The 23,188-nt window shown below is 50.8% G+C and overlaps 1 protein-coding gene across 1 annotated transcript in view; it reads right to left on the bottom strand.

Annotated features, from left to right (window-relative positions):
• ESYT3 (extended synaptotagmin-like protein 3) overlaps positions 1–23,188 on the bottom strand; it is a 44,268-nt gene that overhangs the window by 15,373 nt on the left and 5,707 nt on the right. The window contains exons 2-8 of the mRNA XM_011958138.1: positions 10,790–10,831; positions 7,579–7,713; positions 5,251–5,327; positions 3,648–3,714; positions 2,867–2,956; positions 2,236–2,291; positions 699–819 (exon numbers count right to left, since the gene is read on the bottom strand). Coding sequence (XP_011813528.1) covers positions 699–819; positions 2,236–2,291; positions 2,867–2,956; positions 3,648–3,714; positions 5,251–5,327; positions 7,579–7,713; positions 10,790–10,831 — 588 coding nt within the window. The remainder of the gene's footprint in view (positions 1–698; positions 820–2,235; positions 2,292–2,866; positions 2,957–3,647; positions 3,715–5,250; positions 5,328–7,578; positions 7,714–10,789; positions 10,832–23,188) is intronic.

The raw sequence follows: 23,188 nt of genomic DNA on the forward strand, positions 1-23,188 counted from the left end.
TTGAGCCCAGGAGTTTGAGACCAGCCTGGCCAACGTGGCAAAACCCTGTCTCTACAAAAAATACAAAAATTAGCCAGGCATGGTAGTGCACACCTGTAGTCCCAGCTACTCGGAAGGCTGAGGCAGGAGGACTGCTTGAGCCCAAGAGGTGGAGGCTGCAGTGAGCTGTGATTGCGCCACTGCACTCCAGCCTAGCTAGGCAACAGAGCAAGACCCAATCAATCAATCAATCAATAAAATGGAAGGATAAACTATTACTTATAAGTGAAGGGTGGGGAGTAGGTGGAGGTAACAAGGGATAGAAGCCAGACTCCTTAAAATGTAATTTGTTTTTTAGTTGAACTTTGGAAGCATACAACTACTTTACATAATTGTAAAAGGAAGTTAAGGTAAAAAACTCTAAAAATGGAGAATAGAATGAAACAAGTCAATGTAAATATTCATGGCCAGTTGTCACAAACAGGAAATATTCCAAGTAAGTTTAAAATGCAATAAATTTGACACCACCTCCCAAGTGGGATACACCTCAAGGACAAAATGTCTTTAGTAATTATGACGTGGGCAATGGGGTTTGTACCGTTATTCTGGGACCGTCAAGCATTAGTGTGAAATAAAGCCAATGCACCACATGTGAAGGCTGAGAGGATATTTGCGCTGCCTCCCAGCAGGCTGGTCTGTGGCCAGTACTGGGTACTCACGCAGGGCAGAGGGAAGCGCAGGTTGGTCAGATCCAGCCCCTTCTTCACAGGCACAGTCACACGGTTAGGCAGCACCAGGTGGGCAGCAATGAGGTCCTCCAGCAGGCTGTCTGACACCTCACTGGACACAAGGCAGGACCAGCTGTGGAGGGGTGACACCGCCTCCCCCATGCCACCTGCCACTCCATCCCTAGTAGAAACCAGGAGCCCAGCCTGGTAGGGTGGGCCCCACCTAGAGAACAGCCCTGACCCCACTTGCCTGGGTAGGGGTGGGTGTGCCTATACATCGTGACAGCCCCTGACATTCTATCTCAGCAGCAGTCCTCCCATCTACATGTCCCCGACTCCCTCTGCCTCCAGGCTACTTTGTTCTTGGAGGTCACACAGCACGGTGGCTAAGAGCAAGGTTGATGCCTGTGTTAGAATCTCAGCTCCAACACCAACTAGCTGTGTGGCCTTGGCAAGTCACTAACCTCTCTGGACCTCAGCATCCTCACCTCTAACCTGGGACTAAAAATGCATGTTCCTGGGGTTGTTTGTTGCCTGACTCCCCCTCCTGGTACTGGGGGTCAGGGATGGTGCCTGGAACAGGGCTGGCACAGTGTAAATGCTCAGTAAATACTCTTTGAATAAAAGAACGCATGCCTGGATTCCCTTTGTCCAGTGTGGGTGAGATCCATGCAGATGTCAGTGAATGAGCGAGTCAGCGGCCCTCCCGAGCCTGATGAGCCAGCTGGTGCCAGCCCTGGCCAGTCCAACTGTCCCTTCCTCCTGGGGAGGTGTGTCCAATAGGGCTGGTGCCCTTCTCTGCTCCTCTCACAGGGCCTGGGGCTCTGAGAGAAGCCTTCACTTGCCCCCCGATGGCGAGCCCTCTAGGACCAGCTGCTCCTCACCGGCCTCTGCTGTGACAGTTGCCCCTTCCATGCCTATGTGTGTGACCACGGTCAGGGGAAGTCACACAGGCTTCTCACCACACATTTGGTTTGGGAGGGGTACAGTGAGGAAAAAAGGAGGACACTCGTGTGTCCACACCCAGTGCGCTGCCACCACACAGCTGAGTGTCCTCGGAGGGACCCAAGGCAGAGGAACCAGGCTCCCCTTTTACGAGGAAGAGCCCAGAGAGGTGAAGCAACTTCTCCACATTCACTCAGCTGCTAAGTGACAGAGCCAGGAGCTGGCTGCCTCTGGTTCCACAGCCACACAGCCTCCCCTCGGACCACATCTCAGCAGACACAGCCACTCTCCCCTGCACCAGGACGGGGACCTGAACGTCAGCCCAACATTCAGCAAAGGACTTCTTGCCTACTACATGGGGGGGTGTGTGTGTGGTGTGGGCTGGGGGTGTGCTGGCACACAGAGGCCACACAACACTGTTTGCCTCCCACTCCCACTCCCACTTCAAACAGACCAATGCTTCTCCCTCCGCAGGGAGCACCAGGAGGGAAGGCACCACCGTTGCACAGCTCCCGTCACTGGCTGCAGAGCCCTGGAGGCCCCCACACTTACGATCTCCCTCGAGGCTCTCCCAGGCACCTACTTGATTCCCGGTGCATCCAGCAGGTTGGTCAGGCCAGTCCAGTTGATCTGTAGGTGCTTCAGGGGCAGAGGGAAGCTATTAGTCTGGAAAGGGCTGGGAGCCCAGGGCTGAGAACCCCCTGCCAAGAGCCTCACACCCATGTGCATGGAGAACCCAGCCTGCCGGGGTGGGGGTTGGGGGAAAGCAGGCAGAGCACCCTCCGCCAGGGTGTCAGGCAGGCGAGGCCACCTCCCAGCCCAGCTCAGGCATCTAGCGGTACTGAGGGCCCAGGCCTCAGTTCAGGATGGGGCAGGGGTTGTGGAACCTGCTGCTTCCTGGGCAAAACCCCCACAGGAGTGGGATCATCCACATGGCCACAGGCTGGCCTGGACTTTGACAACTCTGAGTTTGAGCCTCGGCTCCAATTCAGACTGTCTGTGTGACCTTCTCTGAGCTTAGCTGCCTCATCTTGGGGAGGGCAGAGTCTAGCTCAAGCTGCCTTAAGGATTAAACGAGATAAGGAGTGTGACTGCCCAGGTCTCGGTGGGCTTGGACAATGTCCATTCTTGGGCTCAAACCCAATGTCTAGGGCCCAGCAGACCAGTGCCTACTCCCAGGGAGCAGCAGGCTTACCGCAGTCCCTGCGACTCACCGGCTTCTGAAGGAAGAACACAGTCACGGCTCCCACGAAGGGCTTGTCCACTAGGAGGGGCTCCAGGATGACCCGCAGGGTGCCCTGCAACTGGATAGGCACAGAGGGCCCATGAGGGGCCAGGCTTCCTTTGTCCCCATGCCTGCTGGGCTCCGCTGAGGCCATCTGCTGCCTCATTTCATGCCCATGCTGCCCCACATGTCAGGACCACCTGCCACAGGCCGCCTGCTCTCACAGCAGGAACCATACTTAACGTGCCGAGGCCTGGACACAGCTGCCACCTCTTGCCAGCTACCAAGGGGCCCTGAGCTGGCCCCACTGCCCTCCACAGGTGTGCTGGCCTGAGAGACCCATAGCCTTTGCCAAGTTTTGGGCTGGCCCAGTCAGCAAGGACCCAGGAATGATTTCCAGGCCCAAATCAGCTCTTCTGCTCCCACCGAGAGTTATTTTCACCTCCTGGGTCCACCTCAGTCCCAAAGCAATGGCTTTCCATCGCTCCATGAACACCACCTCTCTCCTCACCAGGCAGCCAAAGCCTCTCCAGGGCCTCTGCAGTCAGATGAGGCTGGGGGTCTCTAGAGCACAGTAGTGGGTTGGTGAAGCCCCGCCACCACGTCCTGGCCGTGTGACCCTCAGGCCTACAGCTCCTCTGTAGTCACCATCCTCTGTGTTTAGTGTCGCCACCGCCTTCTGCAGCCTACTCTGGCATGACCCGGCTTCCCCTTCCCTGATCCCCACCCTGGGGGCTGGAAGAGAGGCAGCCCCACCGGGCTCCACCCACCTGGATCCCGTTCACACCAGCCTGAATCTTCTGCAGCTCCACACTGATCTCACAGTCCCCGATGTAGCTGAAATGGGGGGTGGAGAAGGAAAGTGGGGAGGAGGGACAGGTCCACCTGCTCAGAGAGGTTGGATAACTTGCCCAGTGTCACAGAGCCTGAGCCCAGGCAGCCAGCTGCCAGCCCTGAGCTCTGCGTACTGGGCACATGGCCTAGTAGCCTCAGCCTTTCTCGGCTCTGCTCAGACCTGACCCAGACCCTGATCCAAGCCCAGACCCCAGGAGGCAGGCCCTGTGCACCCCTGCATTCAGGTATCCCGGGCGTATCCTCATCTCTGACCATGACAGCAGTGACTCTAGGCACTCACCTCGCCCCACGATACCCTGAAGATGAAAAGGAGGGGCTCTTGATAAACACACTGCCCACCTTTCCACCCCTGCTGTCCCCCTGTCCCATCTCTGCCCAGGTGTCTTTCATGGGGACACAGAAGCAGCCCCCACTGCATACATCCCAAGTGCTGCTGGGGCTGGTGGAGGTGGGCAAAGGTAACAAGGCCTCAGGCTTCAGCATAGAAGCCCGAGTCCATCCAGTGGCTCTCGCCAGGTGATGGGCACAGGGAGCCCAGAATGGGTGCCCTTGAAGGTAAAGATCAGCAGATCCTGTGAAAGCACTGAAGGAGACTCAGGGGAGGGAGAGGGCAGCCAGCACACATGTGCAGGGCACAGGCAGAGGAGCCCAATGTCACAAGTTGTGCAAAAACTGAGTGCCTCTTGAAAGGGCAGGAGTGAGCCAGACAGGGGAAATGGGGACTCTGGGAGCTGCCTGGGCAGCTGAGTGGGCCACACAACCTCGATGTGCCCTATTTCTACAAGGATCTCGTGGCACAGCCCCAGGGGCTGGCAGCACCTCATAGCCTGTCACCATCCCAAGACACTTGGGAGCAGCCCCCAAATGGGGATGGGTGGTCCGAAGAACTGGCTCCTATCTTCCCAACATGCTGTCAGTGCCAGCCTCTAGGCTAAGGACAGAATGAGATACGGGAAAGGAAGGGCAACACTCTGGATCCTCAGAAGTTCATCCTTTGTCTTTTTAGTGCAAATCTTGCCACTTCCAGGAAGGCTTCCTGGACTGAATCTCCCTTCTTCCTGACTCACTCCCATTATGAACCTCATTTCAAAGAGATATCCTTGCCCAACCCCCTGAACTAGTCGCTTATGTGTCTTTGCATTCTCTATTTTCCTGAGGTGCCCCAGAGCCCAGGTCTCCAGCTGACCTCTCACAGCCTGTGCTTAGAGCTCCCTGGGCCTCACCATGAGTCCTCACATCTCCTTGTCACACTTGGTCCCACCAGACACATCCTCTCTGAGGCAGCTGGTCTGATCCTCCAAGCGACCCAGCCCTGGCTTCCAAGAAAGCTCTGCTGCCCAGGCCTTGGAACCCAGAGTATGCCAGGGGATGGGAGAAGCTGGGAGGAGGGGAGCGTCCTGTGAGGGGTTCTACATCCCAAGTCAGAGTGTATATATATTACTCCATCTTCAAACTGGCTGTTCCCACAGAGTGTCCCCTTCACACCCTGAAACCCATACCCGGCCCGATAGAGCTCACCAGATCTGCAGGTCCACAGTCACACGCCTTCGATTGCACTTGTTAGTATGTGCCTTGACACCGTTGACCCTGGGGCACTGGAAGAAATGCCAACAGGGCTAGGTCAGACGCTTCTTGTAGCAGGGGACAGCTGCCAGCCCTTCCCCCGGCACTGGGCTTTATCAGCAACAAGTATGACCACCAGGATGAGGCACAGACATGTAAATCTATCCTGCAGCCCAGAGACCTCCCTCCCTAGAATGTGCCCCCTCCTTTCTCTCCCTTCCTGCCACTACTCACACAACCACAGAGTGGCCCTGAGGCCAGGCCTGTTGTTCACACCCGATAGCAAACTCTGGAAGTGGGTCCTTTCCCTTTACACGTGAGGAAACTGGAGCTTAGAGAAGTCAAGTCACTGGCCCCACAGCACAGGGTGGAGCTGGGCATAGGCATGGGAACTGGAGGAAGCTGGCAATATTCACGGGTGTGAATGAATGCTTATGGCAGCTGAAAAAAATAACGTTTATGGGTGTGTGAAGAAAGGGGGTGTGGTGAGTGCACTGGGTCCTGGCCAAGCCCAGGAGGGTCGTGTGAGGAGTCCTCTGTGACCCCACAATGGAGAGGAGGGGACATGTGGGGAATGGGAGAGCAGCGGGGAGGAGGGAGGGGCCAGGACATGAAGAGCGCTGAATACCAGGATTAGGAGGCGGGTGTTTCTCCTGCAGGGCTGGGACATCTGTTCAGCCTACAGCTTTCCCCTCCAGGTTCTTCTGATGTGGTAAATATCATTTCTTAGGATTGCTTGCCAGCAGTGCTGCATCCCATAGACCAAAGGTCCGCAATCTTTTTGGCACCAGGGACCAGTTTCTTGGAAGACAATTTTTCCACAGACCGGGGGTGGGGTGGGAAATGGTTCTGGGATGAAACTGTTCCACCTCAGACCATCAGGCATTAGTCTCATAAGGAACATGCAACCTAGATCCTTCACATGCACAGTTCACAGTAGGGTTTGTGCTCCTATGAGAATGTAATGCTGCTGCTGATCTGACGGGAGGCGGAGCTCAGGCAGCAATGCTCGTCCTGGCTGCTGACCTCCTGGTGTGTAGCCTGGTACTGAGAGCTGGGGACCCCTGCCATAGATACAACCACCGGAGGAGCAGCCTGGCTGAGCAGGCTCTGCTGTGAACACAGCACTCTGCAAGCTTGGCTCTTAGCCTGCTGAATTCTTCAAAAGCCAACTGAGTCATCACCGTTTCCTGGAAGTCTTCCCTGACTCCCACAGCCCCTCCACCCCTCCATTTCTGAGCTCGCATTCCTCTGCCATCATGCATGCATATACTGCCACGTTGTAATCCACAGGTTGATGTGTCCCTCCCACAGAAGGGGTGCAGCCACACCCAGCTCTATAATGCCCAGCACACAGCACGTGCTCAGTAAGTCACAGGTGAATGAAACAAGAAATGAATGCAGGAACCAACAGATGCTGGCACAAGCCAGTTTGAGTGGCAGAAATCCCAATCTCCAGGGCTCAGGCCTGCCTAATCCACCCCTGCCCAGGGGCTAGCCAGGCAGGGCTGGCAGACAGCTCTCAGCAGGCTGGCCTGTACTTGGACACCTGCTCATTGCTGGGAAGACCAGATGCCAATGCCTCTCATTTACTAGGTCACAGTGGTCTCTGGCTGGGGGATACATTTTGGATGATCAAAAGACTCAAGTCACTGGGGGCACTTCGAGGCAGGAGGAGTAGGGCACCAAGGCTGAAACATGAAACAGGAAGCCCAGTCTAGACAGGGACCATGACATTAGGTGTGCTGACACAAACTTCGTTGGCCACAGACCATCTCATCCTGGGACACCTGCTGATCTTCACAGAACTAGCATGGACTTGTGACACTGAGTGACCTAACAGCCAATTAGTGGAGAATATAAAGTGCTTGGCGGCACCGACTACCCAAACCGTGAGCATGTGGTCACCGGCACTGAGGTTAGCGACTATGATTTCTATCTTTCTATCTGTCTGGCTACCACCATGGCATGTCTTCAAAGTTTTCCTTAAGAAAAGTGGAAATACCTCCCACCTTTCCTTTCTGTTCCCTCTGAGCCAGGCTTCCTTGGAACCCGGGGAGATGGTGGTACAGGGATATGGGGGAAGGGCGTCCACTGAGGCTGACAGGCTGGGAAATGCAGGTGGTGTTGGTGGTGTTGGTGGTGGTGGGGGTGTCCCCCTGTAAGGTCCAGTGGGATCTCTGCAGTCATATGACTGGCCTGGATGGGGGAAAGGTGGGAGGAGAGGGGACAGAGAAAAGACTGCACAGCCAGTCCAGGCTGACCCTCCCGAGACACACCCACCTTCTGTCCAAAGTAGAGCTTGGTAAAGGTAAAGGTCCTCAGGTGGATGCTCTTCTCCCGGATCTTGGGCTCAAGTTTCTCCCGGAACTTGCTTTCCATGATCATGCTCAGGTAGGGCCAGGTCTGAGAGATGATCTGTGAAGACGGGAAGAGGCCCTTGGTAGTCAGGTCTGTACTCCCACCGCAGACCCAGAGCTGCATGGGACAAGGTCCTGATTCCCTGCAGCCTGGTCTTGGGGTGGGGTTCCCTATGCTGCAGCACTCACCTGCCTGCCTGCCCACCCATCTGCTCACCTGTTCATCTGTCTGTCCTTCAAACATCTGGTAACTACAGCCGTGGTTCCCACTGCCATGCAGGCAGGACCCCAAGATTTGGTGCTATTCTGCAGAGCACCATGAAATATTCACTACATTTAATATTAGGAAGCCCTTTAGTTCTGTGCTAAGACATGATCTCGTTCTACACTGTGGTTTAAACAAAAAGTAGTAGATGCATGAAGTCTAAGAACAAAATTACAGATAGAAAGTTAAATTGTTTCCTGTGGATTTAATTTTCTAGCAATCAGAAAAGGCAGCCTTTGCCCGATTTCTGCAGCAGAATGACTGACTGTGCTGGTTTGGGAACCAAGTGCAGGACCTGAGGAGAAGGAAGATGGCAGAGACAGAGGAGGATGGTGGAAATCAGAGGGGAATGGAGGGAGGGCCAGCCAGCAGGTACATTCTGTTTGGGGCAAGTCTTCTCCATCATCTTTTTTTTTCTTAAATGGAGTTTTGCTCTTGTTGCCCAGGCTGGAGTGCGGTGGCACGACCTCGGCTCACTGCAACCTCCAGCTCCTGGTTCAAGTGCTTCTCCTGCCTCAGCCTCCCAAGTATTGAGATTACAGGTGCCTCCCACCACACCTGGTGAATTTTTTTTTTTTTTTTTTTTTTTAGTAGAGTTGGGGTTTCACCATGTTGCCCAGACTGGTCTTGAACTCCTAGCCTCAAGTGATCTGTCCACCTCAGCCTCTCAAAGTGCTGGGATTACAGGCGTGAGCCGCGGTGCCTGGCCTTCTTTTTTCTTTCAAGACAAGGTCTCACTCTGTTGCCCAGGCTGGAGTGCAGTGGCATGATTACAGCTCACTGCAGCCTCGACCTCCCCAGATTAGGTGATCTCCCACCACAGCCTCCTGGGTGGCTGGGACTACAAGCATGCACCACCACACCTGGCTTTTCAATGTTTTTGTAGAGATACGGTCCCCTTGTGTTACCCGAGCTGATGGATATTGATCCAAGATTGCTATTTTCACATTACCAGAAGTGTCACTGCTGAGTGCATCAAAAAGCATTCCCTAGCCAGGTACGGTAGCACACACCTGGGTACCAACTTCCTTGGGAGGCTGAGGCAGGAGGATTGTTTCAGCCCAGAAGTTCAAGGCCAGCTTGGGCAACATAGCAAGATTCCATCTCAAAAACAACAGTAACAAAAATAAAACAGAGAACATTCTCAGCCTCTGGGTAAATTTGGAAGAGGCAGGTTGCTGCTTTAAGAGGAGTGACTGGGTTTCTGGGGATTCATGCAGGACCCAGTGCCTCTGGGGCAAACCTTGCAGAGCTCCTCCTGCACTACGTTAGCTGGTCCATGGATCTCTGCCTGCGTTACGTCTTTCTTTCAGTAATACACAGAGGCCTACACAAAGCATTGGAGATACAAGACTGTATCTTTCCTGTGGGCTTGGGCTTCAGTTTAAATATGCATGTCCTTCCTCCATGTGCCCCTTCCAAAGCAATCACTGGAGGAGCCTAAAGGCTGTGAGATTCCAGGACTCATTGTTCCCATCTCTCTCAAAGGCCTCTCCAAACCCCAGGTTCTACTTCCTCGGGTCTGATCTCATCTTCCTGTCTCGCTGGTTTGTTACTGGCCAAGTGCCTCCTGAGTATAAAGCTTGTTAGGACATACTCGGTGCCCTAGTATGTGGTTTTCCTACACAGCTGTCTGTCTCCCCATCCAAGACGAAGGTGGGAGCCTCATATCCCAACAGTCTTATATCTCCAATGCCTTGTGTAGGCCTCTGTGTATTACTGAAAGAAAGACATAACGCAGGCAGAGATCCATGGACCAGCTAACACAGTACAGAAGGAACTCTACAAGGTTTGCCCCAGAGGCACTGGGTCCTGCATGAATCCCCAGAAACCCCGTCACTCCTCTTAAAGCAGCAACCTGCCTCTTCCAAATTTACCCAGAGGCTGAGAATGTTCTCTGTTCTTTTTTTGTTGCTGTTTTTGACATGGAATCTTGCTATGTTGCCCAAGCTGGCCTTGAACTCCTGGGCTGAAGCAATCCTCCTGCCTCAGCCTCCCAAGGAATTGGTACCCTGGTGTGTGCTACCACGGCCTGCTAGGGAATGCTTTTTGATGCACTCAGCAGTGACACTTCTGGTAATCTGAAAATAGCAATCTTGGATCAACATCCATCAGAAGTCCTTTCGCATACCTAACCTAAGTCATTCCTGCTACGGGCTAAGCCTCCTCCCAGAGGCAAGGTTTGTATTAGAAAAATTCCTCAGTCAGGAGACTTGAGATGGGGGCTGCCATGGAGCCCTCACAGTTAGGGACAGGTCTGGGCAGATCAGGGAGGGGAAAGCCTCCGGTTTGTCCTCTGTGAAGTCGGGATTCCTGCTGGGGAGGGCTCAGCCAGGGGTCATCATCCAGCAGGGGCCTCCTTGGGACATCTGGCAGCAGAGCCCAAGGGGAGTTCCCAGGGGTGACCTAACAGCAATTACAGTAGTGACGTCAGTGAATCGAGCCAGGGCGAGGACTCTAATTATTCCCATTTTACGGATAAGGAAACCAGCTCAGAGGCGTTAGGCAGTCTGCCCAAGATTGCGCAGCAATGGTGTTGGATCTACGCAGGAAACCAGGCGGTGTCCAGAAGCTGTTGTCTAATTAATGTCTTCCTCTCCCTAGGAAAGTACAGCTCCATGACCTGGTAGGCCAGTGGGGATTGTGCTTTTCTCTGTACCTGTCTGTATTTTCTAACTTTTCTGCTGTGACCACATATTAATTTAAATTTGTTGTTGTTGTTGTTAACAAAAGCAAGCCATTCTGGTGAAAGAAGAGGGAAAGGGAGCATCCCTGCCCGTGTCAGGCAAGGGAACTGCCGCCAGGCCCCCATCAGGCTGCTGGAGGCTGGCGAGCGTCCGGCCCTGCTAGGCCCTGCCAGCGGCCTTACCTTGTTGGCCCACTCGACCCGCTCCACGTCCGGGAAGTGGATCTAGGAAAGAAACCCCGAGGGGAAGTTAGACTTGAAGCCGCACACCCCCTGGGAACCAAGCAAGCCAGCCTGGCGGGTTCCCCATTCCGCCCACGCGCTGTGCCTCACCCCTTCCTCCCCGCTGCCTCCAAGTGTGCTCTCAGAGTCAGAAGTGTGCTCTCAGCACCCACTGGGCGCCCAGCCCCTGGCAACTCAGATCCGGTCCTGCCCTCAAATAGCGCATCATCCGGTGGAGCAGGCAGCAAATCAACAGACAACCAGCTGGCACTGATTCCGCAGTGCAGCCCAGCTCCAAGGCTCGAGTGGGCGTTTCTGGGCACGCGGTGGCAGGCAGGACAGGACTCCATACGGTTTCACCCCTCCCCTCCGCCCCAGCCCCACACCTAGACCGAGGTGGGAGAGGACATGGAAGGCGAGGAGGAAAGGGAGGGCTGGAAACTGCTGGTTTGCACACGCAAGTAAGTCCCCACTCCTGGGGAAGCACAGGACCCCCAATGTGGATGCCCCCAGGACAACACTCGGGTCGCTCCTTGCAAATTCCATCCCCCTTATTCGTTTCAATGACACAAACAATACGCAGTCTTCGTAGAAAAATTAGAAAATGCAAAAATCAGCTAAACAAAAAGAAAAAATATTAGGGAAATCTACCACCCAATGATACCTACTTAACAGCTTGATGTTTTCACGGACAACTCGGGAGCAGGGTGCTGTGCGGCGCCCCTCCCACCTCTGCCCACCTTGGCTCCCAGAAGCCCCTCCCAAGCCTCCTCCCTTCCCCTTAGGCCCTTCCTATGGTCACACAGCTTCCAACTATGGGGTCACAACCCCTAGCTACTCCAGCTCCACTTGCTGGGTGAACCCCAGTGTGGGAAGGGGGAACAGTGGAAGGTGAGTGGAGGGACAGTCCTGTTGGCTGACCTGGGCATGACATAATTCTGAGAGTGCTTAATCCCCCTCCAGGAGTCTGTCTCTGCTTCTGTCTGCTGAGCTTCTCATTCCCCCAGGGGTTTTCTTACAGAGGAGTGTGTGTGGACATGTACAGGGTACCTGCACAAAACACTGACACCAAAACAGCAGCCACAGCCATCACTGTGGCCACTCCCCAAGTCCCCTGAGCATGAGGCTGGTTTGGGGTCAGATTCAGAGCGGGCCTGGGACCACCCACGGTGGGGAGAGGGCCTGCCTCCTCTATCTGGGAGCTCAGAAGGGCCATTGTCCTGGGACTAAGTAGAGGTGTCCCTGCAGTTCACACACCTACTGCGCACCTACCAAGTGCCAGGTCCTCAGCCAGCTTTGGGGTTGCCCTAAAGATTCAAACACATGCCCTGGCCTGCAGCACTCGCCCAGGATCACAGCCATTCCCAAAGTGGGGGACAGAGAAATTCAATTCTCCTGGAACAGTTAAACAGCCTTGATTGGTCAGAGGAGTCCAGTGCTTCTGAGACTCTTGGGACACCATTCTCCCATTCTCTCTTGGGATACTATTCTCCCAGCCTCAGTTTCCCTTGCTCTGGGCAGTGGCCTATACTAACTCAGAAAAGTTTATATTCCCAGGTATGGAAGAGAAAACGTGGCCTGGTTCCCAGAGGTACAGCTGGCCCAGCCCACAGAAACACAAGAGATCGATGCGGGAAGGAATTGTGGGGAGCGTGGGCAGGAGCTCGGTTCAATGGGGGTGATGCCGCCTGCTCAGCACACATTCGCTGGGTCAGGTCTCAGCTGGGAACCAGGCAAATGGGAGGCAAGACCTTTCCGTTGCTTCCTATTACACTGTCCAGTACTAAAGGAGAAACTCCTGCACATGGGCCTAGAGAGGAGACCCAGCACTAGTCCCTTTCAATCCAACCACCTTTACCTTTTCTGTTCCTTACCAAAGGCCTGCATGTGCCATACTGTGTGTCTGAAACAGTCCTCCCTGCTCCCCTTTGACTGATTCATTTGTCACTATCTTAGACTTCACTTGCAGGAAGCCTCTCTGCGTCTCCCAAGTTGGGGATAAGTGAGGGGCCTGCTGGTTCTCCATTGCAGCATTTGATACACTTTACTACAGCTGCCTGGTCTTGCTGCCTACCTCCCTACACACTGGAAGCTCTAGGAAGGCTTCAAAAACAAAAACAAACAAACAAAAAAGAGTAACAGAATGACCAAGACCCACACTGATTAAGCTGTCATGGTTTCTCTCAATTACCCACACCTGTATTTGCGGCTCCTACACACTGGAAGCTGTAGGAGGGCTGACTGGGCCTCACCACTATTAAGACCTGTTTCTAACATATGAAAGTCTTAATAAATATTTGTGGAATGAATGAATGAAGCATGGTTCTTACCCTCAAGGAACTCACAGGCAGGCAACTAACAGATCACTCTGATACAGAATCATTACTAAGGTGGGAAGAGGGAACATCCTCAGAGGAACCTGCTGACCTCACCAGTAGCTGTCCTCCTTCCAGCCCAAGCATCACACTTCCCATCTCACACCCTTGGCCCAGGTTGTTTTGTGACTTCAGGAGCTGAGTAGTTCTGATCTCTGGACCCCAAAAGGTGATCCTGCTTGGTGAGTCCAAACCTGGCCACTCTTGGGAGTTGGTCAAATGAAGATTCCTGAGCTGCCTCATGCCACTGAATCAGAGTATATCAGGGTGGGGCTCACCAACTTATTTTTCACAAGCTCCTGGTATGATGCTGGAGTTCAGTCAGGGTTGGGATCAATGACCAGCTGACCCCTTGCGTCAGGGTGACCCACATGCATCCTGAAAATGTAGGAAGCAAGGCCGGGAATTGTGTCTCATGCCTATAATCCCAGTACTTTGGGAGGCCAAGGCAGTTGGATCACTTGAGCCCAGGAGTTTGAGACCAGCCTGGCCAACGTGGCGAAACTCCTTCTCTACTAAAAAATATAAAAATTAGGTGTGCATGGTGGCACACACCTGTAATCCCAGCTACTCAGGAAGCTGAGGCAGAAGAATTGCTTGAACCCTGGAGGCACAGGTTGCAGTGAGTCGAGATCACACCACTGCACTCCAGCCTGGGCCACAGAGTGAGACTCCATCTCAAAAAAAAAAAAAAAAAAAAGAGCAACAGAATGACCAAAGCCTATCCTGATTAAGCTGTCATGGTTTCTCTTGATTACCCACACCTGTATTTGAGGCTTCTCACCAAAAGGCTCCTTCATGGATGAGTCTGAACCCCCTGAAGAGAGCAACAATTCAGTCCAAGAAAATAAGAGACCACAAGTCCCCCACCCTGCCTAGGGACCTGAAGGCCCTCCCTCAGCCTGAATCTCAGCACCTGCCTTCACTCCCAGTGAGCCGAGGTGCAACAGCCAGGCCACATTCCTTGTGACTGCCCCTCAGTTTGGAGCAGGGGATGAAATCATAGAGACTAATTCTTGGGGAGCAATGACTCATCCTCTGTGCTTTCCCATTTTGACATCGACAGATCAATCTATTTTTCCATTATAATTGGTCATTTTTGGAACTTGAAGAAATCTTTTCCCACCCCACATTCTCAAAGTTACACTGGATTTTTGTCTATTGGCTTTCATGTTGAGGTCTTTAATCTCTCTGGATTTTTTTACATAGGGTGAGACAAAGATACAATTTTTTCTCCCTCCATACTTTCACTAAGGCAATTTTCAACCAACATATAAAAAAAAATTCCATCTTTTTCCTTGACATGTGAATCTACTTCACTCAAAAACTACCTCCTCATATGTACTTTGGGGTGTTTCTGGACTTGCCATTCAACTCTATCAGTCTGCCTGTTCCAGCACCACATGGTTTTCATCACTGTGTTTTTGCCAAATGACCTGGGGTAGGGTGAATCCCCTCCCCTGCTTTTTTTTTTTTTTCTGAGATGGAGTTTCATTTTTGTTGCCCAGGCTGGAGTGCAATGGGGCAATCTCGGCTCACTGCAACCTCCACCTCCCGGGTTCAAGCGATTCTCCAGCCTCAGCCTCCCGAGTGGCTGCGATTACAGGCACCTGCCACCATGCCTGGCTAATTTTTTGTATTTTTAGCAGAGACAGGGTTTCACCATGTTGGCCAAGCTGGTCTCGAACTCCTGAACTCCTGATCTACCAGTCTCGGCCTCCCAAAGTGTTGGGATTACAGGCATGAGCCACTGCACCCGGCCGGCGATTCCCCACTTTGTTTTAGTTTTTCACACTGATTTAGATAATAGTAGGTATTTATTGTTCTGTATGAATTTTAGAATCAGCTTGTCAATCTACAAAAAAAAATCCTTCTGAGATTTCAATTGTTATGTTTTTTAAATTATGTTAACTTGTGGGATAACCGACACAGTTAAATATTGCATCGTGAACACTCTTTATTCATATTTTCTATTCACATTTAGGATCAAACTTCAACTTTTTCTATAAAAGTCCTGTATATATATATTTTTTAGATTACTGTGTGGAATTTCACTTTCTGGGCGACTTTGCTGAAATTTGTTAATAGTTCTAACTGTCCATTGGTTCTCCCAGAACTCTTTTTCTTTGATTTAAATCTGTTGCTTTTATGTTTTTAGAGTTTATGTATTCATGAGTTTGGGGAATATCATTTATTTCCCCTTTTTGTTTTGTAATAAATGAATTCAAAGGTATAAATTTCTCTAGTTTTTGACACAATATTTTCATTGCTATTCTGCTCTCATTTTTCTATTCCCATTATGACTTCCTCTTAATGAGTTTTTAAAATAGTAATGTTTTAAAATATCTACACATGTGACATTTCAATAGATACCTATTTTTGTTGTTTTCTAATAATAATTTTATTTCTTTGTGGCCTGAACAGTCTGTAGGATTGTCAATTCACTGGAATATGTTGATAATTCCTTGTGGCCTAGTACACGATTAACTTCCATGACTATTCCACGTATAATCAGGTTATTAATCATGTCCTTCTAATATGCCTATCCTTGCTTAGTCTTTGCCTGCTTCATTTATCATTTTCAGAAAGGGATGTATTAAAAGTTTCCAAGCCCAACTGCTGATTTATCTACTTCCTCATGTCAGTTGTTGATTCATATTTCACGTTTATATTATGTAATACATATATGTCTGTGATTATCATCATCATTGAGTCAAGGTCTCACTGTGTCACTCAGGCTGGAATGCAGTGGTGTGATTTGGGCCTACTGCAGCCTTGACCTCCCAGGCTCAAGCAATCCTCCCACCTTAGCCTCCCGAGTAGCTAGGACTAAGAGCACGCACCACCACGCCTGGCTAATTTTTTTTTTCTTTTTTTGGTAGAGACGGGGTTAGGTCATGTTACACAGGCTGGTCTCAAACTCCTAGGTTCAAGCTATCTGCTCGCCTCGGCCTCCTGAGGAGCTGAGACTACAGGTACATGCCACCATGTCTAGCTAATTTTCTAAATTTTCTGTAGAGATGGCACTTTGCCATGTTGCCCATGCTGGTCATGAACTCCTGGGCTCAAGCCATCCACCCGCCTCAGCCTCTCAAACTGTTGGGATTACAGGTGTGAGCCAACATGCCCAGGTATATAATTACTGTCCTTTACAAGCATATAACAACCTTCTTTGCTTTGAGTTCTATTCTGTCTAATATGACAATTGCTACCTCAGCTTTCTTTTGTTTCAGATTTGGCCAGTTGTGTATTTTCCATCCTATTTTCAACCTTTTTGAGTTCATGTCATCTCATGTCATTTAATACTCACCTAATCCCTTGTTTGCCCCATTTTACAGATAAAGAAACTAAAGTTCAGAGACGTTACATGACTTATAATCTCCAGTAGTGGTGTGCTAGAATGGAGACCCAAGCCTGGGTCTGTCTGACCACAGAGTCTGTGCTTTTCCACTCCATCCACTCACTCCTCCTAAGAAAACCTCACACAGCATCACATAAGGTTTTATAGAAACCTCTTTTATAAAGTCTGGGATTTAGCAGGCGACTGCCCTTATGGGGCTTCAGCCCTGATTGGCAGAGGCCACGCCTTATGACTTAACAAAGGGCATTCCATAAACACTTGCATTTGATGCTCCCAACACTCTGTAAGGTGAACAGAAAATATATCATTATTCCCATTTTACAAATGAGGAGAGGCTCAGACTAGTTAGTACTTGCCAAGATTACCCATGTGATCAGAACCCAGCTCTCACCTACATATGATTGGAGCCCAAGCTTCAAATATTCTTCTTATCCACTTCTTCTCCCCATCTTCCACCTGAAATGTCAGCATTTGAAGTCCATTCCTTAGTGTTTGTCTAACCTACTCCTTGTGTGTTTGAAATTCCACCTCTGTAAGTCTCAGCTTTCTCATCTGCGAGATGGGTACAATATTGCCAACTTCATAGTTCCTGAGAAGACTAAATGCATGGATGATGCTTGGTATCTTTCCTGGCTCAGAATAAGAATTCTGGAAGTGGTAACTCTTGCTGGAAGTTGTACAGACCCGGGAGGTGCAGGCACTCTGACCCCTTTTACCTCAAGTACGTGCAAGAACAATGTCACTTGAGCTATGTGTCCAGTTCTGCCTCACCCAGAGCCCAGCAAATTCTCTGCTGAGTTTCCTAGTGCCTCTGGCCACCACTGCAAGGGGAGAACAGAATGAGGATTTACAACACAGTGCAAGTGGTTAAGATGGAAGGAGGAACACTGTTGGTGTTTCCCTGGCTTCGCTGATTGGCCCAGGGATCTGTGGCTCAGATAAAGACAGCCACAGAGAGCTGGGCCCAGTGCCTGTCAGGCACCTGTGTGAAACTCTGCCCAGTGGGGGCGCTGTATAGTGAAGCTTGGCAAACGCACCCAATCCGAGCCTCTGCCCTGTGTCTTTCCTCACTAGGGAAACAAAGAGAGGGCTGAAAAATAAGATGGGTGGCTCACACTGAACTGAGCCCTAAAATCACTGAGCTTTTGTTGCAGTTCCCCATGAGGCTGGGAGTCTCTGGGACCAGCTAATGGGGAGTCACCCGCACCACCTGGCAGTGCAAAGAGCTCTGCAGCGATTCTCAGACTTCTGTGTTCAACAGTCCCACCTGGCGAGCTCACTACAGTCCAGCTGCTCGGTCAGGGCCCACAGAGATTCTGATACCAGAGGACTGGGGCAGGGGCTTAGAAACCTGCGTCTTTAACAAGCTCCTGGTGGTTCTGATCTTAGTGGCGGGGGTGGAAGAATGAGTGGCCCGGACTCCCCAGGCTGGAGGGCTTATCAGGCCCTGGAAGAAGGTGGCTCCTCTGCCTCTGGGGGTTCCTAAGCTGGAAAGTCACAGCCTGGGTTTCCAGCTGTCACTCCTAGGAGAACACTGCTGTGTCACCAAATTCTTACCAGCAGCCTACAGACCTCAACTCCTTCATAAAGGGAATTCTTCCACAAACAGCAAGGGGAGGCCAGAGCCAAAAGGCAAAAAACAGAATATTATGATTTCCCTGACTCTGGGCCTGCTCTGCCCTCTAAAAGGTGAGCCACCCCCACCTCATACCTGCTTTCTGTAGCCAGGTGGGAGGAAGAGAAGGAAGTGCGCCCAGGGACTTAGAGCACAGGGTTTTGGTCTTAACTCCCTTCAGCCTCAGGTTTCTTGCTGATTAATAAGTGGGGCCGTTAATTCCTGTTCTTCCCAGATCCACAGTCAAGCAAAACAGTGGACATAAATCTACTTCTAAATGGTTTGGTGTTAGAGACAAATCCAGCGCTCCAGCAAGCTCCATCTCCATAAAACGTGTACACTATCCTCACTGACGTATTACAGGTCTTTTTCCCAAAGCATTTCCCCAAAGCAGGCCCGGAAAATTTCAAAGATGCCCAGACACATGGTCGAGTCACCAGGATGTCAGACGTCCACTGTCCTCCCTGCACTACCTGTCAGAGAAGTTTCAATAGTTCACAAGCCTCTACCCTCCCCATCTGAGGCCTCCCTAAACTAACATACCTCTTGATGCTGTTAGTGTACTTGAGCCGAAGCGTTCCAGGCAAAGTGAGCTAATATTTTAATGATGGTGTTTTTAGGCATTGTCAAGGGAGTGGTGGTGAAGAGAATTTAGAGAGAAGAAGGTAAAGCAAATTCAAGTCTAACCAGAATTCCATGCTAGACAGGCCACCAAAGAGGCCCCCATCAATACTCCATCTTTAGGTGGTGATGTCTGTGCATTATTTCTTTTTTTTTGAGACGGAGTCTGGCTCTGTCGCCCAGGCTGGAGTGCAGTGGCCGGATCTCAGCTCACTGCAAGCTCCGCCTCCCGGGTTTACGCCATTCTCCTGCCTCAGCCTCCCGAGTAGCTGAGACTACAGGCGCCAGCCACCTCGCCCGGCTAGTTTTTTGTATTTTTTAGTAGAGATGGGGTTTCACTGTGTTAGCCAGGATGGTCTCGATCTCCTGACCTCATGATCCACCCACCTCGGCCTCCCAAAGTGCTGGGATTACAGGCTTGAGCCACTGCGCCCGGCCTTGTGCATTATTTCTTAACCCACTTAGGAAAAATGATTCCACAGCAGTGAGGAAATGGAGCCAGAATGACAGCTGCCTCCTATCGGAGCCAAGGGTTTTGGTGGGGTCCACACAGATGGGTCTGGGGTTGGGGTGGGAGGCCTTGACAAGAGCTTGGGCCATCAGACCCTCTTGGGAGGCAGAGGGACTAAGAAGCCTCACTTAAAGGGCCTCTCTGTCATTCAGTGAATTCTGCCAGCTCGCTTGCACGGGGCATGACTACAGGGAGCAGCCATGTAGTCACACAGACACAGAGAGATGCACAAACACAGACATGTGGACACACAGGCAGACACACAGACACATCCACAGAGTCACACACATGTGCAAAGACACACAGTTTCCTTAAAAAAGCCTCATGGCTCTTCCCTACTCCAAAGGACATTCTTACAGACAATATACCCCTGCTAACTAGCTGCTCGGAGGAGAGGAGATCCACTCATTCTGAGTGTCCTATAGAGATGTCCTACAAAAGGGGGCCATTGGACTTCAGATTGGCTCCTGTCTTCCCAAGATCGGCTGCTGCTCTGTGGCCGCCTGTTCAGTGGTTCCTGCTTTCACAAGCAAAGTGGTCCTTCGATTTCGCTTTTCTCCTGAGGCACAGCCTTTTCCTTTTTTCCCTCTGTTCTTGGAAGGCAAACACTTAACCATTAAAACTACTTTTAAATCTTCCAACTCTTCTGCTTTAAATTACCCAGCTCAAGTACTTTGAGGGAAACAATTGCTTTGCCAACTTGAAAATCTGTCTGGCACTGTTCTGTAATCCCACAGCTCCTTAACACACGCAGCCTAAATCAGCTGAACCCAGCAGAACTGAGCAGATGAAATCCACTAGTCACAGTGATGAGAACACTGACACTGAACATGGGCACTCTTTGCTAAGGAAGAAGGGCTCAAAGCAGAGTGGGGTGGCCCTGAGCTGTCCACAGAGTAGTTTTTTAAAGAGGACCTAAGCGATGATAGTAAGCTCAGAGAGTTCAATGATCCAGTTACAGGGCTGGTAATTCCTAGAAGTCAAAAAAACGTGTCCTCTTGCTTATTAAACTAGCATAGGCCACAAAAGATAATATTCAATGGTGATAAGACCACAGTGAATGGGCAAAAGTGTCTTTAAAAATCTTCATAAACTTCTAGGAATCCATACTAATTAAATTGAGAAGTGTGGACTAAGATTTACACAGCAGGCATTCACTGTAGCATTCATTCAGCAGATTTCTATTGAGTCCTTACTATGAACTGGGCATTGAGCTAGCAGCTGAAGCTACAGATACGTACAAGACATATACCTTATCTTAAAAGAACTTTCAGCCTGGAGGAAAAGTTAGCCATAAAAATAGGTAGGTTACAAATCAGTCTGGTAAGCAGAGTGACAGACACATGCTCAGAGCTCTTAAGAGCCCAAGGAGAAGAGTCCTGGGGGTGGGGACTGAGTTTGGACTTCAAGGATGAGTCACAGAATCTAGATGCACAAATCAGAGGGAGAAACTGCGGATAGACAGAGGAACCACCACCCACCTCCGCTAGCCATGTGACCAGGAAAGCTTCGAAGTAACCAATATAATCAAGGTTGGAGAAACAATTACACAGCTTGTGGTATATTCACATGAAGGATACGATCGTCCTTAAGTGTTTTTGGAGAATGTTTGTAATATAATGTTAAGAACAGAAAAGAAGAAGGTACAAGCTTTTAAGAAACTGTTTTCATATATTTTCTATATAAAGGAAGTACACCCAAACATACTGTATCTCTGGGTGGAGGGATTGTAAAATGCCTACCCTAATTTTTTTTTTTTTTTTTTTTTTTTGAGATGGAGTCTAGCTCTGTCTCCCAGGCTGAAGTGCAGTGGCAGGATCTCAGCTCACTGCAAGCTCCACCTCCCAGGTTCACACCATTCTCCTGCCTCAGCCTCCCAAGTAGCTGGGACTATAGACGCCCACCACCACGCCTGGCTAATTTTTTGTATTTTTAGTAGAGACGGGTTTTCACCATGTTAGCCAGGATGGTCTAGATCTCCTGACCTCGTGATCTGCCCGCCTCGGCCTCCCAAAGTGCTGGAACTACAGGCGTGAGCCACCGCGCCTGGCCGCTTATCCTAATTTTAACTTTTATGCCATTTCCAAATATTCTCCAATAAGAATGTTTACTTTCATGACCAGAAAAAAATACATTTTTAGACAGTTTATAACCTGTTATGTTAAAAAGTGAATACAACATGGACAAAGGAATAGAGTGGGTGATTCTGGGATCCTGAAACATCCTATAGCCTAGAGGATTTCCTTGGCTTTTTACTCTGAGATTTCCAAGGCTCATGACTCATGACACACTGGCACGGGGCTTCTCGGTCTGCCCTCCCGCAGAGATAGGGCTTATGGGACCTGGGCTCTGCACCCCTCTGTGGCCTGAGGAAATCAAGTCTTATATCCTTAGCTTGAAATACACAGCACCTTAAAAAAAGAAAAAGGTGCTTTGTCTCTTTAATAATTCTCAATAGGGCAGAAAAACATCTTAAATCCCTCTTCAATATCTGCAGTCAAGGAGGAGGAGAAGGAAAAGGAAATCACTTGCTTCAAGCACATGTGAGCACTTTTGTGCTACAAACTCTAGGTTCCCAGAGATTTAGAAATCCCTGAACTCTGCTGGGAGGAGTGGGAGGGGCAGGTGAAGGAGCAAGGCAGGCCAGGTCTCAGCTCCTCTCCCTGAGGTAGTTGGATTGTGGCCCTCCCAGGTCTTCAGGGGGCAGCTCACACCTCCCACACCCCCCTCCTCAAAGTCCCCAGAGACATTCCCACAGAAGTACCATCTCTGCCTGCTACCAAGACTCTGGCCAGGACCCAGCGGAAGCGGGTGACCATCTCTCCCCACCTTCCTGCCCACTGCAGAGGGGGCTGCAACAGAGGAGAACAGGGCCTGTCCCTACTCATGGCCCTGATCCTCGTCCACCATGTGGCCTCTCAGTTACTCAGGCACTCAGGCCCTGGCTGAGAAAAGGCTGCCTGGACATTCCTGTCCCAGAAAGATTCAGCCCCTTGTAAATGAAGCGGTGAGCAGTCTCATGTGAGCTCAGGTACCATACACTGCTGTCCCAGAATCTGCTCACCCCAAGATGCAATAATGAGCTCAGCTGACCTAACCTGTGAAAGACTGTGGGCCGAGTCCCCAACTCCCTACCACAGCCAGCAATACCATAGTGCCTCTGGCACCATAGTGCCAGAGAAAAGCTGACTCGGGACTGGTTAATGATGGCAAGAAGGTTTCCTGGGCCACTTCCAGCCCAGGATAGAGCCCCTTCCCCATGCTTTCTCAGAGCCTCAGACTTGGAGTCACCTCAGAGGACTGATCATGCTCTATCAGAAGAGGCTGCCCTTGCAGGTCTGAATCTCCATCTAGCTCATGGGTTCCTCAAGGGCAGGGGCCGTGTGTCACTCATGCTGCCCCACCTGCAGCTCTGTGCCTGACACACTGCAAGTTCTCAGTAAATGCTTGCTGAGTGAGTACAGGAATGAACACATGGATGCCTAGGATCCCTCTGTTGGGCTTGGAGGAAAGAAGGCCCATACTCTGTCACTCCTATTGCCCAATCCTGGCCCGGGACATAAGTCCATGAACCATCATTAAGACATGGGGCAGAAACCCCAAAGGCATGACTAAAATCTATCTGCCTCTTCCTTCCTGAGGACAGGCCTGATTCCAAGTCATCTGAATAATTTCACAGGGCGGCAGGGACCTCAAAGGTAAGAAGTCTCCCTAATTCCAAGCAGCGTCCAATCAGTCCTGATGTTTAAAATCAGGTTCCGTGGCCCTGGCTCCAAGCATCAGGCTTTGTGATCTAATCTAAGAGTGCCCAGGCTAGCTCAGAGCTGTCACTGCATTTACTTCCTCTAACAAACTGAAATATCTCAGGACAGACCCT

Source organism: Colobus angolensis, unplaced genomic scaffold, assembly GCF_000951035.1.
Source record: "Colobus angolensis palliatus isolate OR3802 unplaced genomic scaffold, Cang.pa_1.0 Scaffold46, whole genome shotgun sequence".
Taxonomy (NCBI): Eukaryota; Metazoa; Chordata; class Mammalia; order Primates; family Cercopithecidae; genus Colobus; species Colobus angolensis.